Genomic DNA, 27,647 nt, shown 5'->3' with positions numbered 1-27,647 from the left:
TTTCATTACATTATCTTTAATTAATAAAAAGGACAGCACGTCCATAATACAAATTAAAATTCATACACAACCAAAACTCAAAACGTTTTGCACGAGTTAAAAGAGAAATAGCAATTTTAAAATAAGAAAAAAAATATAAAAGTGGCTGAATCAGGATTCGAACCTACGAGTGTGCGTCTATATTTTTGAAGTGAAAGCACTTTACGACTGTGCTAAGAGGGATTTGTAATTAAGATCATTTAACAACTGGTTATATACATTCATATCGATTTACAATAGATAGTAACGTTTACGGAATTTACCGACTATTGGGTCAAATGCAAGAGTGTCAGGTCAATGTTGTTGGACAATACACAGGTCATTATCTGCTGAAAACAAGTAGGCGACATACAAAAATCTAGTAAATGTTCATCCCTCTGATAAAAAGTATTATTTCGAGTGAAAAAAAGAAGTATACCACTGAACACTAGAATGTATTAACTATGTCTGCCTAAGGAATTTGTCCATTCTCCAATAACTGCAACTCCAAAATAAGCTACATAAAATCGCGATGTGAAAATTACTATCTTTGCAGCCATGTCTCCCTATTTATCCACAATACAAGCTAAATTTGTAATGGTTAATAATCACGCAAAATATAAATTCGTTTCATTTAAATCGTTTGTCATCCTTCTGAACTTCAATGCATTAATATTCTGGACTTAATAGAGATATATTGAAGTTTCATTGTCCTTACTAAATGTATAGCTATGCACTTACATCGCTACCTATAATGTAAAAGTATTCTTTCTTGTGTAAATCTCTTATAAAAATATTAGAGCTATGCGGCTTGTTTTTTATTTTTATTATTATTATTATTATTATTATTATTATTATTATTATTATTATTATTATTATTATTATTGTTATTATTATTATTATTATTATTATTATTATTGGGGCGGGTTTGTCTTCCAAAACAATCCAAGTAGGTTCGTATTTATAATAATAAAATATACATCCTACTTAATTCACTTTTTTTATATTTCTTTAAGAAGAGATACTCCATTCATATTTTTCAAGGCTGGGCGGAAACATAAATCATACTGAAAAATCATATCCGCATTTGTGTTCGATAGTTATTCTGCCGACAATATTTAGTATTGGAGAGAACATAGTACTTTATTCATCCCACGATATCATTATTAGGTTTGTCGATGACCACTTACGGAAATATAGTGGGTATGTTGGATACATGAAAAGGGGCTGGTTAGCAGTTTATAACTGAAAGACTTGTAATTGTTAGTATTCAATATGCATGAGTTTTCTTGTCAATGCCTCTGAGGGATCGCCCGTTCTCCAGAATGATCGTCTTTTAAAGGCACATTATGTCTCAGATATGATTGAATATTTGCTTCTTTAGGCAGGTCAAACATGTGTTTTATTACGTTTAAATAATGGTTTAGAACATGCTGGATGCTTGTAATGCGTAATAACAGTAGGAAATATAAACAAAACAGTATTTTGACTTCCATACAAAATATTTAATCACCATAAAAGTACTTATAACCAAAAAGCAACAGATAAAGAGGACAGTAAAAGAATAACAAAAAAAAGATATTTAGAAATAAAAATGAAAGCATTTCTGATGCATAATGGGCCTTTAAGATACGATATGTCATACAGGAAGCAATCTTTTTCACACAAGCTCCACTTCCATGTTATAGGGAACTACAATCAACAATTCTGTATAGAAATCGTATTGGTAATCCGGACATGTGACAAATACAAGAAAAAAAACATTGACATTTTATGTCTTTTTTTGCCAGTATTTATTTTCAAATATAAACCCAAAAATTTTTAAAAGGGAACTTTTTTTTTAAAACCTTTTTTAAAGGGGGGGTTTTTTTTTTTTTTGGGGGGGGTTTTGGCTTAAAAACAAAAAAAAATTTTTTAAAAAAATTTTTTTTTTCCATTTTTTTTAAAATTAAAAAATTTTTTCCCAAAAAAATTTTTTTTTTTAAAAAAAAATTTTTTTAAAATTTTTAAACCAAAAAAAAAAACCCCAAATTTTTCCGGTTTTTTTTTTTGGGAATTTTAAAAAGGGAAATAAAAATTTTTTGGGATTTTTTTGGAAAATTTTTCCAATTTTAAAATTTTTTTTAAAAAAAAATTTTTTTTTAAAGGGGGGGGGAAAAAAAATAAAAATTTTTTTTAAAAAAAAAATTTTTTAAAAAAAAAGGGGAAAAATTTTAAATTAAAAATCCCTTTTTTTTTTTCCCCGGGAACCGAAATTTTTTAAAAGGAAAAAAAATTTTTTTTTTAAAAAAAAATTTTTTTTGGGGGGAAAAAAAATTTTTTTTTGGAAAAAAATTTTTTTTTTTTAAAAAACCTTTTAAAAATTGGTTTAAAAAAAATTTAAAAAAAATTTTTTTTGATTAAAAAAATTTTTTTTTTAAAAATTTTAAGGAAAAAAAAAAAAAAAAAAATTAAAAAAAAAAAAATTTTTTTTAAAAAAAAAAAAAAAAATTTTTCCCAAAAAATTTCATTTAAAAAAAAAAACCCCTTTTTTTTAAAATTTTAAATTTTGGGGGAAAAAAATTTTTTAAATTTCCCCAAAAAAAATTTTTTTTTTTAAAAAAAAATTTTAAAAAAAAAATTTTTAAAAATTTTTCCAAGGGGGTTTTTTTTAAAAAAAAAAAAAAAATTTTAAAAAAAAAAAATTTTTTTTTTTTTAAAAAAATTTACCTTTTTAAAAAATTTTTTTTTTTTAAAAAAAAATTTTTTTTTTTAAAAAAAAATTTATTTTCAAAAAAAAAACCCAATAAAAAAATTTAAAGGGAAAATTTTTTTTTAAAAATTTTTTCTTTAATTTGCCCCCCCCAAAAAAATTTTTTTCCCCCCCCCCAAAAAAACCGGTTTTTTTGGGGCCTTAAAAAAAAAAGGGGGGGGGTTTTTTTTTTTTTAAAAAATTTTAAAAAACCCCCCCAAACCCCCCAAAACCCCCAAAAATTTTTTGGTTTTTTCCCAAAAAAAATTTTTTTTTAAAGGGGGGTTTTTAAAAAAACAAATTTAAACCCAAAAAAAATTTTTCTTTTTTTAAAAAAATTTTTTTAAAAAAAAGGGGTTTGTTTTTTAAAAAAAAAATTTTTTTTTAAAAAAAAAAAATTTTTTTTAAAAAAAAAACCCAAAAAAAGGGGGGGAAAAACCCTTTTAATGGTTTTTTTTCAAAAAACCTTCAAATTTTTTTTTAAAAAAATTTTGGAATTTTGGGGCCAAATTTTATCCGGTTTTTTAAAAATTTTAAAGTTTTTTTTTTAAAACCAAGGGGTTTTTTTTTTTTTTGGGTTTTTTAAAAAGGGGAAAAAAAAGGGGGGGTTTTTTTTTTTTTTTAAAAATTTTTTTTCCAAAAAAAAAAAATTTAAAAAAAAAAAAAAAAAAAACCCCCCCCCCCCAAAAAAAAAAATTTTTTTCCGGCCCCCCAAATTTTTAAAAATTTAAAAAAAAAGGAAATTTTTTTTTCAAACCCAAGGGAAAAAAAAAAAATTTTTATTAAAAAAAATTTTTTTTTTTCCCCTTCCTTTTTTTTTTTTAAAAAGGGGCCCCCAAAAGGAAAAAATGTTTTTTTGGGGGGGGGTTTAAGTAAAATTTTTAAAATTTTTAAAAAAATTTTTCCAAAACCCCCCCCCCCCTTTTTTTTTCCCAAAATAAAAATTTTTTTTTTTAAAAAAAATTTTTTTAAAAAAATTTTTTTTTTAAAAGGGTTTTTTTTTTTTTAAAATTTAAAAAAAAATTAAAAAAAAAAAATTTTTTAAAAATTTTAAAAGTTTTATTTTTAAAAAATTAAAAATTTAAAAAAATTTACTTTTTAAAAAAACTTTTTTTAAAAAAAAATTTTTTTTTTGGGGGGGGGCCCAAAAATTTTTAAAATTTTTTTTAAAAAAAAAAAAAAAATTTTTTAATTTTTTTTTTTTTTTTAAAAAAAAACCCTTTTTTTAAAAAAAAAAATTTTTTTTTTTAAAAACCCCCTTTTTCCCCTTAAAAATTTTAATTTAAAAAGTTTTTTTTTTTTTTTAAAAAAATTTAAAAAAAATTTTTTGGGAAAAAAGGGGGTTTTTTTTTTTAAAATTTTTTTTTTAAACCCCAAAAAAAAACCCCTTTTAAAAAAATTTTTTTAAAAAAAAATTTTTTTTAAAAAAAAAAAAAAAATTTTTTTTTTTTTTTTAATTTTTTTTTTAAAAATTTTCCCCTTTTTTTTGGGGGAAAAAAATTAAAAAACCCAAAAAAATTTTAAAAAAAACCCTTTTTTTAAATTTTTTTTTTAATTTTTTAAAAAACAAAAAAAAAATTTTGCCTTTAAAAAATTTTTTTTAAAAATTTTTAAAAATTTTAAAAAATTTTAAAATTTTTTAAAAAAAAATTTTTTTTTTAAAAAAATTTTAAAAAAAAAACCCCAAATTTTCCAAAAAAATTTTTGGGTAAATTGAAAAAAAAAAAAAAATTTTAAAGTTTAATTTTTTTTAAAAAAAAAAATTTTTTTTCTTTAAAAAAATTATTTTTTTAAAAAAAAAAAAAAATTTTTTTTTTTTTTTTTAAAAAAAAAAAATTTTTTTTTTAAAAAACCCCCCCCAAAAAAAAAAAAATTTTAAAAAAAAAAAAAAAAAAGGAAAATTTTTTTTTAAAAAAAAATTTTTTTAAATTATTTTTTTTAAATTTTTCCCCAAATTTTTTTTTATTTTTTTTTTTTTTTTCCAAAAAAAAAAAAAAATTTTTTTAAAAAAAGGTTTGACCCAAAAAGGGGAAATTTTAAAAACCAAAAATTTTAAAAAAAAAGGGGTTGGGTTTAAACCCCCGGGGGAAAAAAAAATTTTTTTAAAAAATTTTTTTAAAAAAATTTCCCCGGAAAAAAAAAAGGAAAAAAAAAAAAAAAAAGGGTTTCCCCCCAAAATTAAAAAAATTTTTGGGAAAAAAAAATTTTTTTTGGGGAAAAAAAAGGGAAAAAAAATTTTTTAAAAAAAAACCCCTTAAAAAAAAAAATTTTTTTTTAAAAAATTTTGGGGGGTTTAAAAATTTTAAAACCCTTTTTAAAAAAAAACCCCCTTTTTTCCCCCCGGGGCCCCCCCTTTTTTTAAAAAAAAAAAAAATTTTTTTTAAAAAAAAAAATTTGGAAAAATTTAAAAAAAAAGGGGGGTTTTTTTTTTTTAAAAAAAAAAAAAAATTTTTTTTTTTTTAAAAAAAATTTTTTTAAAATTTTTTTTAAAATTCCCCCCGGGTTTTTTTAAAAATTTTTTTTTTTTTTTTTTAAAAAAAATTTAAATTTTTAAAAAGGGGGAAAAAAATTTTTCAAAGGGAAAAAATTTTCCCCCTTTTTTTCTTTTTTTAACTTTTTTAAAAAAAAAGGGGGTTTTTAAAAAAAAAAAAAAAACCCCAAAAAATTTTAAAAATTTTTTTAAAAAAAAATTTTTTAAAAAAAAAAAAAAAAAACCCGGGTTTTTAAAAAAAAAAAAATTTTTTAAAAAAAAATTTTTTTAAAAAAATTTATTTGGGCCCCAAAAAAAATTTTTGGGGGGTTTTTTTTAAAAAATTTTCCTTTTTTTTTTTCCTTTTTTTTAATTTAAAAAAATTTTTTTTTTCCCTTTTTTTTTAAAAAAAAAAAAAAGGGGAAAAAAAGAAAAACCCCTTTTAATTTAAATTTTAAAAGGAACAAAATTTTTTTAAATTTTTTTTTTTTTTTTAAAAATTTTTTTTTTTTTTTTTTAAAAATTGGGGCCCCCTCCCAAAAAATTTTTTTTTTTTTTTGGGGGGAAAAAAAGGGAAAAAAATTTGGGCCCCCAAAATTTTTTTTTTTTTTTTTAAAAAAAAATTTTTTTAATTTTTTTAAAAATTAAAAAAAAATTTTTTTTTTAACCCCCTTTTTTTTTTTTTTAAAAAAAAATTTTTTGGGGGAAACCTTTTTTTCTTTTTTTTAAAAAAATTTTTTTTTTTAAAAAAATTCTTTGGGCCCCAAAAGGGAAAAAATTTGGAAAAAAAAAATTTTTTTGGAAATTTTTTCCCAAAAAATTTTTTCCAAAAAAATTAAAAAAATTTTTTTTTTTTAAAAAAAAGGGGTTTTAAAAAAAAAAAATTTCTTTTTTTTTTTTCCCCCCCCTTTTTTTTTAAAAAAAAATTTTTTCGTTTTTTAATTTTTTTTTTTTTCCCCAAAAAAAAATTTTTTTTTTTTAAAAACCCCAAAAAGGTTTTGGGAAAATTAAATTTAAAAAAAAAAAGGTCCCCCAAAAGGGGGGAAAGGGGGGGGCCCCCCCCCTTAAAATTTTTTTTTGGGGAAAAAAAAAAAAAAAAATAAAAAAAAATTTTTTAAAAAAAACTAAAAAAAATTTTTTTAAAATTAAATTTAAAAAAAAAAATTTTTTTTGTTTTTTTAAATTTTTAAAAAAAAAAAATTTTTTTTTTTTTTTTTTTTTTTTTTAAAAAAAATTTTTTAATTTTTAAAAAAAAAAAAAACCCTTTTCTTTTGTTGTTTTTATAACAAAATTTTTTTTTTTTAAAAAAAAATTTTTTTTTTAAAAAATTTTTTTCCAAATTTTAAATTTTGGGGGGAAAAAAAAAATTTTTTTTAAAATTTTTTTTTAAATAAAAATTTTTAAAAAAAAAAAAATTTCCCCTTTTTCTTAAAAACTTTAAAAAAACCCCCCCTTTTTTTTTTTTTTTTAAAAAAAGGGTTTTTTTTAAAAAAAAAAAAAAAAAATTTTTTTAAAAAAAAATTTTTTTTTTTTTAAAAATTTTTTTTAAAACCCCTTTTTTGGGGGAAAAAAAAAAAATTTTAAAAATTAAAACCCAAAAAATTTTTTAAAAATTTTTTAAAATTTTTTTTTAAAAAAAAACCAAAAATTTTAAATTTTTTTTAAAAAGGGGTTTTTGGGGGAAAAAAAGAAAATTCCAAATTTTTAAAAATTTTTTCCTTTCAAAAAATTTTAAAATTTTTTTTTTAAAAAAAAAAAAAAAAATTTAAAAAAGGGAAAAATTTGGGGAAAAAAAAAAAAAAAGGGGGGAAAAAAAAATTTAATTTTAAATTTTTTAAAAAATTTTTTTTTTTCCCCACTTTTTAAAAATTTAAATTTTTCCCTTTTTTAAAAAAAAAAACCCTTTTTTTTTTTAAAAAGGGAAAAACCCCCTTAAAAATTTTTTAAAAAAATTTTTTTTCCCCCCCCCCCCAAAAATTTTTTTTAAAAAAAACTTTTTCCCCCCCCGGGGGTTTTTTTTAAATTTTTTTTTAAAAAAAAAAAGGGTTTTTAAAAAATTTTTATGGGAAAAAAACCAAAAAAATTTTTCCTTTTAAAAAAAATTTTTTAAAAATTTTTTTAAAAAAAAAAATTTTTTTTTCCAAAAAAAATTTAAAAAAAAAATTTTTTTTAAAAAAAATTTTTTTTTAAACAAAAAAAATTTTTTTTAAAAAAATTTTTTTTCCAAAAAATTTTTAAAATTTTTTTTTTAAAATTTTTTTGGAATTGGGGAAAAAACCCAAAAAAATTTTTTTTTTTTTAAACCAAAAAAATTTTTAAAAAAGGGTTTTTTTAAAAACCCCCCGGGGGTTAAAAAAAAAACCCAAAAATTTTTTTTTGGGGTTAAAATTTTTTAAAAAAAAAAAAACCCCCCCCCCCCCCAAATTAAAACCCCTTTTTTTTTTTTTGGGGGAAAAAAAAAATTTTTTTCCTTTAAAATTTTTTAAAAAAGGGGTTTTTTAAAAAACAGTTTTTTTTTTTTTCCCCCCAAAAAAAAACCCCCCCCCCCTTTTCCCCCCCTTTTTTAAAAAAAAACCCCCCCAAAAAAAAAATTTTTTTTCCCCCCCCTTTTTGGGGGAAAAAAAAAAATTTTTCCCTTTTGGAAAAAAACCCCCCTTTTTCCCCGGGGGAAATTTAAAATTTTTAAAAACCCCAAAAAATTTTTTTTTTTTTTTTCCCTTCCATTTTTTTAAAAAAAAGGGTTTTTTTCCCAAAAAAAAAAATTTTCCCCGGGGGGGTTTTTTTCCCTTTTTTTTTTAAAATTTTTTAAAAAAAATTTTAAACCCAAAAGGAAAATTTTTTTTTTTTTTTTTTTTTTAAATTTTTGGGAAAACTTTTTTTCCCCCCCCCTTTAAAAAAAAAAAAAAAATTTTTTTTTTTTTCCCTTTTTTTTTTTTTAATTTTTTAAAAATTTTTGGCTTTTTAAAAATTTTTTTTTCAAAATTTTTAAAAAATTTTTTTTCCCCCCGGGGGAAAAAAAAAAATTTTTTTTTTTTAAAAATTTTTTTGGGGAAAAAAAATTTTTTTTTTTTTTTAATTTAACCCCTTTTTTTTTTTTTAAAAAATTTTTTTTGAAAAAAATTTTTTTAAAAAAACCCCCCCCCAATTTTTTTTTTTAAAAAAATTTTAAAATTTTTTTGGTTTTTCCCCCTTTTTTTTAAAATTTTTTCTTAAAAAATTTTTTTTTTTAAAAAAAAAAAAAAAAAATTTTTCCCCCAAATTTTTTGGGGGGGGAATTTTTTTTTTAGACCCTTTAAAAAAATTTTTTTTTCTTAATTTTTCCCCCCCCCCCAAAAAAGGAAAAAAAATTTTTTTTTTTTTTTTAAAAAAAAACCCCAAAAAAAATTTTTAAAAAAAAAGGGGGGGAAAAAAAAGGGAAAAAGGGGTTTTTAATTTTTTTTTTTTGGGGTTTTTAATTTTTTAAGGGGGGCCCCCCTTTTTTTTTCCCTTTGAACTGAGAATAAGGAACCATGGGTGGTGTTGAGACGCAGGCAAATGGAGCAAATCTGTGACTATACCGTACTTCTTCTTTATCATACTCAAAGTTCGGATGTTTTAATTTGTTGGCTAATTGTAAACCCATCACAGCCTGTCAAATTATAAAATGTTTTTTATTTTTTCCTGTATGTATAACTTAAGATGTTCAGTTAGTTACTGTTTTTGACTTAAGCACTTTTACATAAAAATCATTAAAGATATACATTATCTCTTATTTAAGATTTTATAGTTACATTTATGAAAGTTTCATATGAACATTTTTGTCATTATCCTGTAAATCATATACATCTTCTACACTTATTTTCTGTACTGTAATAAATACATAAATTTGGCCAAATTTGGATAAAATTTTTGACTTGATGTCAACTTATTTAAAATTTCATTAACATTTAAGTCAAATATCAGTTTTCTTCTCATATCCCTAGATCGCTCAGCTAAGACTCATTCATGAGAAGTTTGGTCAAAATCTTCCATGTGATTAAAGAAGGTTGTCGTTTAAACAAAATTGGACAATGATGTATAACTGCAAGATTGACATCATGCTTTCACAAAAGCTCATTTCTAAGCACTTTGTGCTCAGGTGAGGTAATAACAACAAACAAGCAATACTTTATAATATCCTCCAAACATGTTCTGTTGAGCCTGGCAAATGTTAGCCTCTTTCTGAACACCTTTAGAACGCCTCTTCTTCTTTCCCTTCTTACTTCCCCTACCTTTACTGCTCACCATATCTGTAATAGTGTGAGCATTCAATGAATTACCTTTCAAATTTTACATAACTCTATTTAAGGATATAAAGATGAAAACAGTGGGTGAAACATTGAGAATTAGTTCAAGACCTAATTTTTCACTTATATTTAAAATGTCAGATGATACTCTTTAGATAGCCAACTGCCCTTATAGAGTCTTTGCCCAACTTTTGACTTTCTATTACACATAGACTGTCCACAACACTGTTTTAATAATCATTCATTTAAACAGCATGTTTAACTGGTTAAACACTAAGCGTTCCTATGGAAAGTCAGTCAGAGACTAAGTTAGCTGCATGATAATAACAAAATATTAAACATCTTCAACAGCTTAAATCCTTCCTGTGTCACTCCTTTTTAGGTTGGCACTTTTTGCATTGGAAGATATCAGTTACGAATTCAAGACTACCACTGCTCTAAAGAATGCTCCGACAGGTTAAGGTCATGCACAGTATTATTTCTTTTATCATTTTGGAACAAAGAATCAATATTATAATTACCTATGTAAGCTTCATGATCTATAACAAAGGAATCTGCACGCTGAATGGTGGAAAATAACCAGGAATACAATAATTCATATAGGTACCTGAAATCATAACAACTCATACAAGGACTTGAAAGCATAACAACTCATACAAGTACCTGAAATAATAACAACTCATACAAGTACCTGAAATCATAACAACTCATACAAGTACCTGAAATAATAGCAACTCATACAAGTACCTGAAATACTGCGAATTCACTTATATTCGTGGGCATGAAATTTCGTGGTTTTATCAAAACGGGCAATTTCGTGGGTTCTTAAATTCGTGGATTTTCATTTTCTTGTAAAAAAAAAAAAAAAAAAACGTAATGAAAAGTAATCTTAAAATTAACCGTCGCGCATTTTTACTTACCGCGTGATATCATACAGTGCTTGTCAATAATCTAATCCTTGCCTCTAGGCATAACATAAAGATAGCAGTTACTGCCGATAATTGACTGCAATTAACACATCTAGATGACATGATATACAGCTCCATTGTACACACTGCCCCTGTGATTCGCCGATGTAAACATTGCATAATTTATACGACCCCTGACACGTTTTAACCAGCGAGTTTAAAAAGTTTACACCTTGAATCGGTCTTACTATATTTGACAGTAACTACACGCAACATCACATCGACTGTGTAAATTTACATGCATATAACTTAATATGAGTGAATAATACGAGATAGTGTGGATATATTAAGAAATCGGCAGCGTCTTTGATGTTTACGGAATTCACGAATTCGAAAACCTAGCTAAACGCCGTTTCCGGTACTTTCTGTACATAGCTCAGGGGAATTCACCTTATGGAGTGTAATAGTGAACTCAATGTTTTCGGCCTTTCTTTAAATTAAACTGAAATAAATCAGTAATTTCTTTATAAGAAAATAATTAAATATCATTGTATGAATAATTCCATACAAAAAATAAAGTAAATACACAAGTTTACGCAGAAAATAACCTTATATCCACTACGTCTTTTTGAATTTTATTGATTTTCGTTATAAACAATTTATTTTTTTGAATAATTTGCAATAGGTATTAAACGAATATTGCTAATTTTCAAAAACATCATTTTTTCACCTTAAACGGTTAAATAATGATAGGAAAATAGACATATCTCGTAACTGTGTTATGTACTTCATTTGGTGTAATTCCCCAGAGCTAAAACAGTAACGTACCGGAAAACGGTGTTTAGCTAGGTTTTCAAAAAGGTCAATTACAGATTAAAATTTTAACTGGATCATTTAAAGACGACAAAAGGATGAACAATTCATCCATTTTAGTGATTGTTTATTATTTTTTGTGTATTTTACTTACGACATTAATATCAAAGATTTCTTTAATTCTATTTACAATTAATGAGAGCAAACTGACAATTTATATTAGCGCTAATTATTGCACTGGTTTCCAATTTTTACTCGATTATGTCAAGTATTCAGGATTACACAATCAAGTAGCCTACAACAATTAAGCAGTCTCAGTGATGTGTATATACGACTGAAATTCAGGACATTAAGTCGACTTTGCTTTCAATTTTCTTTAATATTGCAAACCTTAACTATTTATAGATTTAATCTGATTATCTGTATACCATCATAACACAATAATCGACGGAAAAGTGGCGACGCATGCATAGAAAAGAGACATGATTAGAAGTAATTGTTGGGATAAAATTTCGTGGGATCTAAAATTCGTGGATTGACCTACCCACGAAAACCACGAAAATTCGTGCCTCACGAATAATAATGATTTTACAGTAATAACAACTCATACAAGTATCTTTGTTTTTCTGACTTTTCTCATGTTTTTCGCTTTAAATGCTTTCCACATGTTTCAAGCATTTCACAATTTAAGGCGAGAAATATTTGTATAAAAGCCACTCACATAGGCATTAAAATAATTAATAGGAGCAGATCAGTGTATAAGGAATAAAAGGAGAAATTTAATTCAAAAGTGTTTTATTTTTTTCTTCATAGTTGTTTAAAAGTTAAAATTAAAACTTAACATTTGGGGAGTTCTCACTCTTCAATGTTGTAAAAGAAAATCACGCCAGCAAGAAAGAGCAAATGACCTTTTTGTCCAAGACTTAATTTAATTAAATTTAACTTTGCCAAATGACCTAAGAAGAGCCATTTAGACTTAATACCAAACAAAACAAGAACATGACACACTAATCAACTTCAGGTGAAATGAAATACATATCTACATCATTAAAAAAGAAATAACCAAACTTACCAATACACATAATGATATTCATAGGGTGCGTACAGCTCTAACTCGAAACCTGACAGTGTATAATTGATCATGACTTGTAATGTATAATATAACACCCAGGTACCAAAACTTGAACCATACTGTCTATTGGGGTCAGTCTTCATCTGAACTTGGTGCAGGAAACCATCTACCTTATCAGCCTGTGCATTAAACAAAACAAAAACATACCTAATTTTTGTGGTTTATATTGGGTTTGGTAAAATCTACAATGTGATCTACTTGAGTTATTTCTTGCATGTAGATCTGATTCCCACTGTATTTGTTTCACCTTCATTGTGATTTTGATTGATGGAGTAAATAAGGTGCTGATTTGTATCAGATTGGTAAATTCTAATGACAAACAATTATCAGTGTTCCTAGATTCTGTCCCAGTTTTTACACTGTATAACATCCAATTTTGTGCTAAAAAACTTATATTGCTATGAAAATTAATATGAAGATTAATGTGAAGATAAAAGTCTGAGATTTACATTTGTGATATACATGTACATGTACTTACCCTGAGATGAGATCAAAAATCAAATTATAACTGTCATTCTACATTCAAATCTTAAATCCATAAATCAGCTTATCCACGAAAATTAGTGCTGCATGAATTACAATGATTTTACAGTAAAAAAAAAAACAGATTTAAAGAAACCTCGTCTTGAAGATTCGCCATCTCGTCCAGCAGGTGAGCCCACTTGTCACGTTGCCGTGCACGATTGTGACCAGTTATTTGTAACACGGTACATATAGGTCGCACTGCTCGGGTCATCAACGCATCAACATACTGTTTTACATCAGGATTGTTATAGATGGGTGCTCTGTTAAATATACAAACAACTCTGATTTTTTTTTTAAGTTGGGTTTTATGTCGCACCATTTTTAGTTGGGTTTTATGTCGCACCAACACAGTATAGGTCATACTGCGACTTTACACCTTTACTGATGGAGGAAGACCTGAGGTGGCCTTCTGGGCATTATTTCAGGCAAGAATGGGCACGCGAGTAGAACCACGACTAGCTGGATCACAGGAACATAAATAAAACATAATGTAAGACAAGCTAAATGTTGGTGTCACAATATAACCAAGTCAAAGAAAAATTATTCTTTTTCACTTTAAAAAGTTTTCATTTTTGGTATGAGATAAATAGAATATAATATTCATGTAGGTTCATTACTTAATTTATTAAACTTGTTGAATAAAATAATATTATGCTCGCCAGAGGCTTGCTTAATATATTTATTCATCTTGTCAATAAATTCAGTATTGAACTTACACTCATTCATTATGTTCTATATATTTGACAAGCCTTTATCATATTACTGAGTGTTATCAATTTTAAAAGAAATATTACAAACTTTGGTGCGAGTGCAGGAGGCATGACAAATGCTCTCACAGAATCTTTTAGAAAGTCTGTCAGTGTATGTTTACCAAATACTCTTCTACTTGGAGGTAAAAATGACAACTGAAAAAAAAGATCACAAATATGGAAAACTGTATAAAATGTGAAAATTTGTCAAAATCTTTTATCTTGTTTAAAGGTAAAGCAAGGTAAATGAAGATTAATAATGGTAGATAACTAATCACAATATGCCAGATAATATTTAAGTATATAAAAATGCTATGACCTCATGTAAATATAAGTTTTAACACAGAGCTATATTTAAATGGATAAAAAGCTATGATGTCATACACTTAAAGACTGTAAATTTTCTATTTTTACAGCTTCCCTATGTAATACAAGTCTCTGGTTTTAGCCATTTTTAAAAATTTACATGTCCTGTAAGGGAAAAATTAAAAAATCCTGCCCAGTACAGCACTTCATCAGTATAGTTTAAAAAACATTTTGCTCAAATATTACCAATTCCTATTTTTCTGTAATAACTTTTCTTCACAATACTTTACCTGTAACATAGACCTTGTTAACACACACGGTGACAGTTTACTGAATTCCTTGAACACTTCCTGAAAAAATAATACATACAAATGTAAAACATAAACACAGAAGTTAAATCCATCTTCAAAGTATCTAATATATCACTTCAATATCACCAAATCAAAATTGAATAATAACGATATGTGAATGCAAGATTTAATAAACAGACAACAGCAATTACAGTTGGGGTAACAAGAAACATGGCAATGCCATGAAACCAGGTTTTCAATTATCACCATTGTAGATAAATATGTTGTATTTGAAATACAAATACAAGCAACAAACAATGTAACTATGTGCAATGAAAAACATGAATAATGTAGGAGGAATTGCCACAGAGGAAGTGTTCACTATAATTATATTCTGTATAAGGAAAAAAAACAAAGGGCCATAATTAAATAAAAAATTATTCAATCACAAAACCCTGACAATATGCGCCAGGGCACTGGATAAAAAAGCTACTGTGAAAGTTTGAACAAATTCTGTTGAGAAATGTAGGAGTTCAGCACAGAAGAATTTTTTCACTATATATTCTGTATAAGGAAAAATAACAAAGGGCCATAATTAGGTCAAATATTATCCAATCACAAAACCCAGATAATGTGCGCCAGGGCACTTGATGACAAAGCCTCTGTGAAAGTTTGGTCAAAATCTGTTGAGAAATGTAGGAGAAGTTGCGCATGGTAAAAATTGTTCACTATATAATCTGTATAAGGAAAAAAACAAAGGGCCATAATTAGGTCAAATATTATCCAATCACAAAACCCCGATAATGTGCGCCAGGGCATTTGATAACAAAGCTTCTGTGAAAGATTGGTCAAAATCTGTTGAGAAATGTAGGAGAAGTTGCGCATGGTAAAAATTGTTCACTATATAATCTGTATAAGGAAAAAAAACAAAGGGCCATAATAAGGTCAAATATTATACAATCACAAAACCCTGACAATATGCCCTAAGGCACTTGATGACAAAGCCTCTGTGAAAGATTGGTCAAATTCCGTTGAGAAATGTAGGAGGAGTTGCGCACAGAAAATCGTTCACTATATAGCCTATATTGGGAAAAAAAACAAAGGGCCATAATTAGGTCAAATATTATCCAATCACAAAACCCCGACAATATGCGCCAGGGCACTTGATGACAAAGCCTCTGTGAAAGTTTGGTCAAAATCCATTGAGAAATGTAGGAACAGTTGGGCACAGAAGAAGTTATTCACTATATATTCTATATAAGGAAAAAAAACAAAGGGCCATAATTAGGTCAAATATTATCCAATCACAAAACCCGGACAATATGCGCCAGGGCATTTGATGACAAAGCCTCTGTGAAAGTTTGGTCAAAATCCATTGAGAAATGTAGGAACAGTTGGGCACAGAAGAAATTATTCACTATATATTCTATATAAGGAAAAAAAAACAAAGGGCCATAATTAGGTCAAATATTATCCAATCACAAAACCCCGACAATATGCGCCAGGTCACTTGATGACAAAGCTTCTGTGAAAGTTTGGTCAAAATCCGTTGAAAAATGTAGGAGGAGTTGCGCACAGAAGAAATTGTTTACGCCCGCCCGCCCGCCCGTCCGCCCATCCGCCCGCCGACATACCTCAATCTAATAACCAGTTTTTTCCTTCGGATAACCTGGTTAACGCCATCCGCCCGCCGACATACCTCAATCTAATAACCAGTTTTTTCCTTCGGAAAACCTGGTTAATAATCATCTTGGCCTGAATGCTGATTTGAGAAAAAAAACAGCAGCATTACAATCAGGGATGATGCCCATTAATGAACAATGTCTGAAACAAGTACATGTATCATATCAAAATATGCAAATTCAGAGTGTCTGAAATTTGTATTCTTTGCACTATCTCATTGAAATAAACTTTTGAACCCAAATAGATTTGCCTGGCACATAGCTTTTTACCTCATAATTATACCTGCATACTGGTGCAGATAATGAATTGCCTTAACTACCAATATAGAACCAAAACATATTGCATATCTGTCCAATTAGGCATGACTCTGGTCTGATTACTGATTAATTTTAGTATTTTCATATAAAAAAATCTGTTATTTACCAAATACGGAGAATAAAGAACCCATTTTACAAATTAAGCATAGTAACTATGCTAATACTAACTATACTATGAGTTAAATTGGATTGCTCTTCAATGCACACATTTTCCATAAGAATTTCATATGTTGATAAAAACAACATTTATATGATGAATACTTATATTTTGTTAAACATTTCATTATCTGCTGTATATTGATATGTCATATGGGATCTGACACTTGCCAACAACAGCTATGTGTATATATATATTTCTTTTGTGGTTAGTTGTTATGTCTGATACTAAACATTATCAATGTTATTATTTATTGTTTTACAAACCTTCCATTATAGACCAATTCACTTTAACCCTTTACCTGCTGAAATCGAGTGATTACCGTTAGCCACCAGTATGCAGCCAGACTATGAGGGACACATGCTCTATACTGCTGGCCGCTCATTTTTAAATTTTTAAACTTTAAATGGGCTATTCCTTATTCAAAACTGGGCAAATCCAGTAGACAAATTCGGCATGGTAACGGCTGGAGTTCATACAATCATAACTGTAGTTAAGAGATGTAATGAAGAATGTACTTAAGTACTTACATAAACATCTTGTATATTGCTGGCGGTTAGAACAGCTGTGGTCATCTCCAACATATTCAGTAATGTTTCCATGTAGTCCACCGACGAATCACGGCTATGTATGACAGTATAACGAGGAAATGTTGGTGGCAACAGTCTCTGGTTGATTAATGGCTCAAAACCCATTATTGTTGGGTAATCTGAAATAAACATTTACCTGTTTATAGACATTTCTGTTACTTACATCCAATCACTTGTCCCTCATACTTTGGATTAAACAAAACAATTTCTCTCCATATAAGAAAGTTAGGAGGGCCACATTAGGCCACCTCCACAAGTAAATCTTGTTAAGCTACCATATATTATTTGACCCTGAACTCTTAACAAATGAAAGGCACATCAGCAATCAGCATTCAAAGGAGTCTTTCATGCATTACTGGTTTGGGAAAGACCTAGAGAAGATCTCAAGCTTTATTAATTATAAGGTACCATATGATGTCTAGATAGATTTCATAAATATGAATACAACATATAAACTGTATATACAATCAAAATGCTTTCTAACCATTTTTTGTAACTTCTCTTTCCTCAGGTTGTATTCCTAAATTAACAGATGATTTCATTGGTTGTATCAGTTCTAGCAACTGACCAATCAGCTTCTGCGCTTGTGGCACACCTTCACACTGAAAAAAGTTATGAAATACTAGCTATGATTTATTGCTTGGATACAATTAGTTAGCTATGATTTATTGCTTGGATACAATTAGTACATTAATATACACTTTAAATTGTCCATAGCAACATGTGTTAGCCATGATATTTTTTATTTCTGACACATTTTGTTGTTCACTTCACTTTTCTATAAATTAACTGGACCATTATGACACACATGTCTTTCCTGTAATCACTTAGGCCCACCCTCAGTGTTACATGCATTATACCCTGGCTTATCCCACATATGTATTTCAGAGGCTGTGTCTGAAAACCATTATTTAACATTGTTAAATCAGTTATGCTATAGATGTTATCAAAATTAGTCTTTATAAGAAACAAATGTGAGTGATGAACTATGGTGACGAACTCAGGAAAGTGTCAAAATTCTTAAAGCATGCTAAAAACAAGAATCCCCAATTAACAGGTTTTGTTTTTTAGAAAGTAATTAAAATTGATTTTAAATTTGTTTTGATTTCATAAGTATGTAGAACTTTTTTCATTTTCTGTCTAATCAGCTTAAATAATTAAACGTTTTCAACTGTTTTATCATATTAGTAATAGCCAACAAATCTTTTTAATCAGTTAACTCAGTAAAGTGCTGTAACTCATAAATATTTATATATGTACATATACAAGTAATAGAATTAAAACAAGAGTTATTTATCAGTAACTACTAAAAGAAATCCTTTCACACTCAGCTAAGGGTCATAACTTAAATACAAATCATCTTCATGGTATCTAAAAGAGTGAGTTACCTACTCTGCCTTTATTATATATCATAACTCAGCCAAGGGTTGTAACTCTAACAAAACAAAACTATTTTTATCACAACAAGTGCTTGACACAGTTACCTACCTTGTCTTTACTAAATGCTATCAGCATGGACAATAACAGTTTATAAAACTTTATCCTGGTACACACAGCTACACACAACTTATACTGAAATATGGAATACATACTAATATAAAACAAGTGACAGAAAAACCTGGTAATCTATTATAATTACATTTGTGCAAAGAAAACTAGAAATGTGTCATCATGCCACGGATGCCCCCGCATGCAGCTTAAATTTCAAATGTTATAATATTTAGTTCCAAATTTGTTTGCACAAATTATTTTATTCATTCTAAGTTCAAAGCCCTTAAAACTTTTCAATGTTAACACAAACCATTTTTATACAATGTTCAAGGCACTGAAATCATTCAGTCTTAACCTTTTGAAAATAGCATATTGCATATTTGTAGCCAAAATAATGGCTAAATACATTTCCACAAAAGTATGAGTGCTGAAACTGAAAGTTCAAAATTTTTCCAAAATTCAGGAAAGATAAGTTTGTCTAAAATCATTGAACCGCGACCAAATTCAAACTTAAACTGCTTATTCCTAAGATGTATCTATATTATTTTCAAAGTGAAAGGGACATAACTCTGCCAAAAAAATCATCAAACCATGACCAAATTCAAACTTGACCTGCCCTTTCCTTTGACATATCCATATGTCAAATTTGAGTTGAATATGTAACACTGTTGGGTTGATAATGAACAGAAACTGTAAATTTCATATTATTTTCAAAGTGAATGGGGCATTACTCTGCCAAAAATCATTGAACCATGACCAAATTCGAACTTGACCTGCGCATTCCAAAAACATATCCATATGTCAAATTTGAGTTGAATGTGTAATATTGTTGGGGAGATAATAAACGGAAACTGAAAATTTCATATCATTTTTTAAAGTGAAAGGGGCATAACTCTGCCAAAAATCATCGAAACCATGACCAAATTTGAAAATTGACCTGCGCATTCCTTTGACGTATCAATATGTCAAATTTGAGTTGAATGTTTAATACTGTTGGGGAGATAATAAACAGAAACTGAAAATTTCATATTATTTTCAAAGTAAAAAGGAGCATAACTCTGCCAAAAATCATTGAACCATGACCAAATTTAAACTTGACCTGCGCATTCCTTTGACGTATCCATATGTCAAGTTTGAGTTGAATGTGTTGTACCATTGGGGAGTTAATGAATGGAAACTGAAAATTTCATATTATTTTCAAAGTAAAAGGGGCATAACTCTGCCAAAAATCATCGAACCATGACCAAATTTGAACTTGACCTGTATTTTCTCATGACATATCAATATGTCAAGTTTGAGTTGAATGTGTTGTGTACCGTTGGGGAGATAATGAACGGAAACTGAAAATTTCATATTATTTTCAAAGTAAAAGGGGCATAACTCTGCCAAAAATCATCGAACCATGACCAAATTTCGAACTTGACCTGTATTTTCTCATGACATATCCATATGTCAATTTTGAATTGAATGTTTTGAACCGTTTGGGAGATAATGAACGGAAACTGAAAATTTCATATTATTTTCAATGTAAAAGGGGCATAACTCTGCCAAAAATCATTGAACCATGACCAATTTCGAACTTGACCTGTATTTTCTCATGACATATCCATATGTCAAATTTGAGTTCAATATGTGCAAGGGTTATTAAGATAATGAACGGAAACTGATGATGACGGAAGGACGGAAGGACGGAATGACGGAACAGGGTAACACTATATGCCCCTGCCATTATATGGCGGGGGCATAAAAACCAGAAGCTATTTGTGTTGTTCTGCCGATAAAACATAAAATAACAAGCAATTATCATAGTATTGCAAGCAATCCATAAGTCCCCTACCGGTAAGAGCCCAAGAAACATTCTGAAGGGCCATTGGCCATTCACTTATGTTCCTATTTTAAGTAAATTTGTTGAAAAAGTTCTTTAAAAGTGATCACAGGAAACAGTTTTTATGTACAGACAGACGGACTGAAGGACACTCTAAAGTTATTTTTTAAACATCCCTGTTATCAAAATATAACATTTTTAAAATCCTACCATGATTGAAGAAGTTGGAGTAAAAATTACCAATTTCTCAAAAAAAAGTCTAAGTTCAAAAGGGGCATAATTCTGGAAATAGTCTTAGTAGAGTATTGAACACTCACAAATGTTGAGTGATAATAAGAAACATTTATATGAAGTTTGAAATAGATACATTCAGAAAAAGAAGTTATTAAAAAAAAAAATGTTTTTTTTCATGAAAATTTTAAGTTCAAGGGAGGTAATTCAGATAAATTTTGCACTAGAGTTGTAAACCTTGTCACATATGATGTGGTTGATGACAAGCAACTTATATTTAAAGTTTGAAGAAAATACCTTAAGAAATAAAGAACTTATAGTGACAAAACTTAAAAACTAGAATCAGAAATCTTGAAATTCAGTCTATTTGTTGCCATAGCAACCAGAATTTTCAACATAGGAAGATAAGAAAAGGATGTGCATTATTTCCATACTGCCATCTACCCATATGTCAAGTTTCATAAACATATTTTCAGTACTTTTTGTGTTATCACTGGATCCAGGTTATGTGTAAAATTTGCCATATTTTCAGTCTATTTGTTGCCATAGCAACCAGAATTTTCAACATAGGAAGAAAAGAAAAGGATGTGCATAATCTCCATACTGCCATATATCCATATATCAAGTTTCATAAAAATATTTTCAGTACTTTTTGCGTTATCCCGGGATCCAGGTTATGTGTAAAATTTGTCATATTTTCAGTCTATTTGTTGCCATAGCAACCAGAATTTTCAACATAGGAAGAAAAGAAAAAGACGTGCATAATCTCCATACTGCCATCCATCCATATATCAAGTTTCATTAAAATATTTTCAGTACTTTTTGCGTTATCGCGGGATCCAGTTTTGTGGACGAACGGACTGACGGACGGACAGACGGACGGACGGACTGACGGACAGACGGACGGAGGGTAAACCTAAAGTCCCCTCCGGTAAACCGGTAGGGGACTAATAAAATTCCTGATAATAGGGGGCTACAGACTTGATGAAAATTATTCTGTGAAAGTCTTGTTGAAAACCCTTGAGAAAAGTTGGAGGTGAAAATGGAATAATTGTTTGTTTGCTTTCTTTAACTTATCTAATAATTGTAGTTCTCTATAAGAAGAATATAGTATAAACCCTTTTTTAAGAACACCAATAAACAATATAATCTCAATAGCAGAATGACAAATTGGGGCCTTATTACTGAAAATTGTTATTTTGTCTTAGATATATTATTAAATGATAGCTGTCTATGGTTCTCAAGTATTTACATGTTTACATCATAGTTTCACATACTATTATGAACTAATTAATCATCAAATACATAAAGGAATTGGTAAAAACCCTTATAAAAGGTAAAGGTAAAGGTCTTGTTTATTATAGTGTCACCCCTACTGAAAGGGCCAGCCATTTTGACTTATGAGACACCTTTTGCTTGCATACCATGTACCTCCCAATTCCTATCACTATGCCAGGCGCCAGGCGGATAGAAATCGGTAACCATTCATTTTAACTACCTCGCAGCTCACGAAGCGGCCATTTCGGAACGATTATATTTACCTCTTTTTCCTTCTCACCATTATCTCCCTCCCCTTGCAATAACCCTTTAATATGCTGAAATAAAAACAAGTGAATAAAAAAAAACTATAGCATATTATGCCATAATTCTTGTTAATGATGATAAAGATCTTAAGTCACTATTCATATACTGTATAAGTGAATATTTCCGCATGTCGAAAAGTTATAAAAATTTTAAACTCCTGACATTTTGTTTGACAAAATATTAGCAAATCGTGCAAGGGTAGAATTAAATGACAGGTTGTTTAATATTTAAGCTATAGGAAATTTTAGTGAGTTTCGTCAATTCGTGAAATTTGCCAATATTTCCGCATCGCTAACTTATCCTCTTATACAGTATAGTAATATATTATTGACAGGGTTAAATCAAACGATCTATGTCAGCCAACAGCAAAATTCATATAAATACACCAAGCTGTTTATCTGAGTCTTGAGTTTCTAGAATGAATATTCATTTGACTAACCTCCAATTCGAAGCTTAGAAATTTATAATGATGTCCAAGATGGCTGCCAAATCCCTTTGACTAAAATTTTGCTATAAGTTGAACATATTTTTCAAACCTCAATTCAACAATGACGTCAATGGAGCAGCAAAAAAGTGGGTGTAACAAGAACTTGAATAAGGTTCATCCACATAGTTTTTTTGCCAATAAAAATAGGTCCAATGTCTGGGCCAACTTTAAGAAGAAAAGTATAAAAAAACAACTGGCATTTTAGCTTTTGAAAACAAGTGTAATGACTGAGCCCACATTCAAACGGAAAGATATACAACTGCTTTTCAACGATTTTGTATTTTACCCGGATATTTCTGTTGAGATCATCCTCCACTTCTTTCATCATACCAATAGATCTCATATCTGTAACATCACTGCCCATTTTAAACCCATACGTCAGTGGCTGGAAATCCTCCTACAAAATACAGTACATTTGTTTATTTTTCTGGGTTTTTTACACCGTTTTTACGCATTTCTTTGGTTATATCTCAGCCATCAATCCAGCTAATCAACTTTCCTAGATAACTAAGCAGAAATTACTGATTTCTTTGAAATTAACTGACCACTAATCCCTTCTGATTTCTTAATCAGATTTGAGGAACAATTGACCATTAGTCTCAATGTCAATTGTCACATGAAAATAATGTCTCACCCAAGGATAAACCCAGTGCCCCCGAGCCGTACCATGATCAACATCCCACATACGGTTGTTATTAAATACTAGTACACAGTAGAGACTGCCCAAGTGACCCTCTGATTTCAACGACTCTTGTCTAATCTGACCTAGTTTCAGTCTGCCCAACATATTTCCTTATATAAATGGTCTAAATCATACGACTCCCTGGCATATGTGACCTTTTTCTAAATGTCCCTTGGAAAGTCACATCGACTTTATAAGAGATACTTTTTCCAAATATTTAAAGCATAAATCCAGCACTTACTTCTTCAAACACCCCCGCCCTGTTAATTCTATCTCGGATCAGATCTACAATTTTCAGCATACATATAGAGAAAGCTCTCAGACATCTGTCGTCTATCAGTGATGGATCGTGGAAATACAGGTTAGTGAACACTGTCTGTGCCAGTGAATGACCTTCCAGCCAAGTTACCTGTACAATATACAAAATTTGTTCAAATGTTTTATTTTTTTTAAATGCTACCAATCACATTAACAGTAAGTTTATTCCTTTATCATCCCCTCATACAAGTCAGATAGCCTCTTGTTTCCATGCTCTTTATGTTATGTTTTTTTTCTTCTATTTCATAATTAAATGAAAATTGTATTTTTTTTTACTTTTTCTAAATTAAATATTAAATCTCCACAAAGAAATGAATCGAAGGAGAAACTCACAAATAGAAATCTGTGGTATTTCTTATGTGTAGGGATAGAAGGATTGGCTAATTAAAACCATAATTACATGCAGGCATGCTTTACAATGGAAATTAAAAAAACAACATTTGTTGTTTTTTTTTTATATATTTTCAAAAAATCAATATACATGTATTTAGAAACTGTCCAGCTAACATTATGCCTCAGAAACAAAATAGTTTTCACTTCTTTAGAAGGGGCTAACATGAATTTCATAATGTTTCAATAATGGTTTTAGAGAATGTTAGATGTTTGCTACCTGAAGAAAGTAGCGGTTTCTGTAAAATAATTTGTCATAAAAGTAGCAAAATGTAAAGAAAATAGTATTCTGACTTTCATACAAAATACTTATTCACCATAACATACCGTTTACTATCACCATGAATCTTTTCTAAAAATACTTCATATGTTTTAAATAATCTTACCATACAAGCTAGAGAAGCATCCATTATACCAATTAATTCTGTGTGCTGCAAGTCCTTGAGCTTTACACTTCCTGCCTATAAATAGAATCAAAAGAATTATACAATCTTCCAAGCCGTCAAGTAAGCTCAATAGGTAGAGAATTGGACTGTGAATTGGGCAACCCTGGTTTGATTCCCAGAAGGTGCAGGTCACATTTGTTGCGATTGATCATGAAATCCTCCCTACAGTCATTCACATTGTACGTCTGCTTTGGCATATACAGAGGTTATCAGTTCCTTTGCGAAAATGAAGTGCTAGACAGTCTGCTCAGGAATGATAAGGTGGCTAAATTGAGCTCTGGTAAATTCAATGTGACTAACTGCCGAGATCAAGAGTGAAAACTACCAACACCGCAACCATTATATCTTCCTCTTATAACGAAATGTATTCTGCTAATATCAACAATTTTCCTTCAGTTAATCCTGATTATATAAAGATCAGTAAACTACAAATTATTGCACAATAATGTGTATTCATGTAACCATCATAAGAAAATCTTTGTCCCTAAAATTCCACCCCCTTAACTGGGGGAAATAAAATTTCTATTACCTCTACAGATTGTTCAAGGGTCCTGACTTCTCTTTTTATCTGATTACACATCATCCCAGCATCCATTTTAACATCCATCATCTCTATTGCTGACATAGCTTCGAATAAACCAAACCTATGGAACAAGAATGAGAATGAAATTACATTGTTTATGATTTTTTTGTTCCAAGTTAACGGGCCAGTATTCAATATTTTTGTCATATATACATGCGAGAAGTTATCCAATAAGTGTGCCTGGATTCTGAACCAGTTTCTTCGGCAAGTAACTGCCAACATACTGGTATTTTGATCAACTAGATTATATAAAAGTAAACTACAATGTATGTACCATGCCCAAGACTCAAACTGGTTGATACAAGGTTTATAAATGCAGCTCATAACCTATTACATTAGGCTAGGCTGAAATCAGATTGCAATGACATTTGATTGACTCATTTTATCCTCACTAGATTTTAATATTGGTTTTAAAATTGTTGACTTTTTCATTCATAACAATTCATTTCTAAAGCAAAATAAATGTCTTTTAGAGATAGTTTTCTCTTTCTAAACCTACTAAATAGCAACATAATGTTATCACAGCTATAAGTGAATCATTGTTGAAACTTTGTTATAATAGAAAAAGATCTTATCAAATAAAGTACAAAAGTAACAAAACAATAAAGCTATATAGATAAAAGACATACGATGAATCATGCAAGAGTTCTCCAAGTTCCAGTTGGTCACATGCTTCAATGAACTGGTCAGTAACACAATGCCAATTATAGACTGGACCATCATTTTCCTTCTGCTCCATTTTTCTGTAAAATAAAAACAATATCAGAATTTTTGCAATACAAAAACATTAATTCTGGCATCCAAAACTTTGTAAAGCAGCTTTTTGATTTGTTATGTTCTTTTCTTCTGTTCTTGTATGCGGCACTAAAGAGTTTATAAACACAAGTTTGCATATTTATTATTGTTACGGGTTATTTTTCTTAAAAATTCTGTATGGCTATAGCCTAAACAGTGTGTACAGGCTAGTCGCTAGAACATTTGGCTAGCAGTACAGGCCCGTCGTATGGGAAAAGAGTCAACTCGGCCCTATACCAACTCGGCACGGGTCAACTCGGCCCACTTTAAAAAAATATATTTAACGTAGTAATATTAAAAAAAATATCAAACAAAAACATGTTTACTTAATATCATAATTAAGCTTCTAATTAATTGCAGGTGGTCACTAATCAATTTTAAATGAATGCGTCAATCATAATTATCACCTAATTAATCGGTATCCTTACGAACACACTGATTGATAATAATAGCCTGTGACAATAAGAGTCCCTTTAATGTCTTTAACCAATTTCATTTAATTTGTTTGTAATTGTCAAAAGCTGAAAATTAAGTCCGTGTATTATACATAATTACAAATATTACAAAAAATAGTGATTACACAAACCTAAATATAAATAATTGAAAAGTGGGCCGAGTTGACCCGTGCCGAGTTGGTATAGGGCCGAGCTGACTCGGGGGCCGAGTACGTTTTAGGGCCGAGCTGACCCGGAATCGTCGTATGTCTAGCCACTTCCTAAAAAGAATTGCTGAGCTTTAGAATAATCTACATAGCACATAAAAAATAAACTGATATATACTACTTGTTTAGTCCCATGGTTTAATCCACGATATAGTTAAATGAATAAAAATCAGTAACACTCTTCTGTATGTTATGTTACCCACAAAAACACAAATCGGCACCACTTTCATTAAAAATATAATCGCGAAAATATATGACAATTGTGGTAAACGCCTTTTCCGTTCACCACAATCCTATAAATATTGTTTAAATAGAAAGAAAATAATAATGTTGTTTTTCAATATATGTAAAAAGACATTTATAATTCGGATCTTAGAAGAAAAAGATATTTCCTTAAAAAAGTATCAATTTGTTCTGGTTAAATTACCTCCCCTTTGAAATATAAATCGCTAAACTCCGTGTAAAGCCGGAATGTTCCGAGTAGACCGTCAAGTTAAAATACGCCGTATAAAATGGAAATAAAATCATGTCTGTGTGAACTTGTTTAAACGATATTTCAAGATTATGGTATACCCATGTCATCAATGACAACCACATTTCAATCACCTTATTTTTCAAGTAACAATCTGCATATAGGTGTCTTGAGTTTACCTCGACTACATTATTATGATGTCGGTTGTGGGGATTAGAGAGCAAAAACACATTATTTTAGTTCCAAGATATGTAAAATGTTTATTTTCTATTAATCCTTAATTTCATCAGTTATAAATCTTAACATATTTTTAAGACACGATTCACGGGCTCAGTTACTTCAACAATATAACATTTTTTTCTAATAACTTTTCTGTAAGCTGTCACTAGTTGGAGGTCATATAGACGGTTAGACCCTAACAATGTGTGCGTGTTTTTTTTTCTTTGTTTTTGGTGTGTAGGGGGGTCTTTTTGGTGGTGGTTGTCGTCGGGATCTGTTATGCAACATAGGATGTTCATCTATGTCCCTGTTAATTAAGACAGCTTCTTTTCCGTTGCAAATGAATATCAAACTTGAAATATAATGATCTTATACATAATTCAAAGTTGTTTTTTACGATTTATCTGAAGTTGAAGTTTACAAAATGTCTTCAAAATACAAAATTGGTTTTATTATAACATTGTATAACACTTTTTACAAGGTATTTTATAAAACAGATTTTGTTAAAA

The 27,647-nt window shown here is 28.6% G+C and overlaps 1 protein-coding gene across 1 annotated transcript; it reads right to left on the bottom strand.

The window, feature by feature from the left end:
• Positions 1-763: 763 nt before the first annotated feature.
• Positions 764-26,855, bottom strand: LOC132744394 (N-alpha-acetyltransferase 35, NatC auxiliary subunit-like). Its single transcript, XM_060733109.1, has 18 exons — positions 26,647-26,855; positions 25,621-25,734; positions 24,938-25,052; positions 24,349-24,423; positions 23,496-23,663; positions 22,859-22,969; positions 22,043-22,096; positions 18,443-18,526; positions 17,439-17,556; positions 16,895-17,073; positions 14,208-14,267; positions 13,661-13,767; positions 12,957-13,122; positions 12,278-12,456; positions 10,006-10,091; positions 9,366-9,487; positions 8,690-8,847; positions 764-767 (listed from the first exon to the last, which is right to left on the bottom strand). Exons 2-18 carry the CDS (start codon positions 25,728-25,730, stop codon positions 764-766), a joined length of 1,896 nt encoding a protein of 631 aa, XP_060589092.1. The 5' UTR covers positions 25,731-25,734; positions 26,647-26,855.
• Positions 26,856-27,647: the final 792 nt, after the last annotated feature.

This window comes from Ruditapes philippinarum, unplaced genomic scaffold (genome assembly GCF_026571515.1).
Source record: "Ruditapes philippinarum isolate M1 unplaced genomic scaffold, ASM2657151v2 ctg390_1_1_1_1, whole genome shotgun sequence".
NCBI lineage: Eukaryota > Metazoa > Mollusca > Bivalvia > Venerida > Veneridae > Ruditapes > Ruditapes philippinarum.
This window is presented reverse-complemented; position numbering and strand designations above follow the sequence as displayed.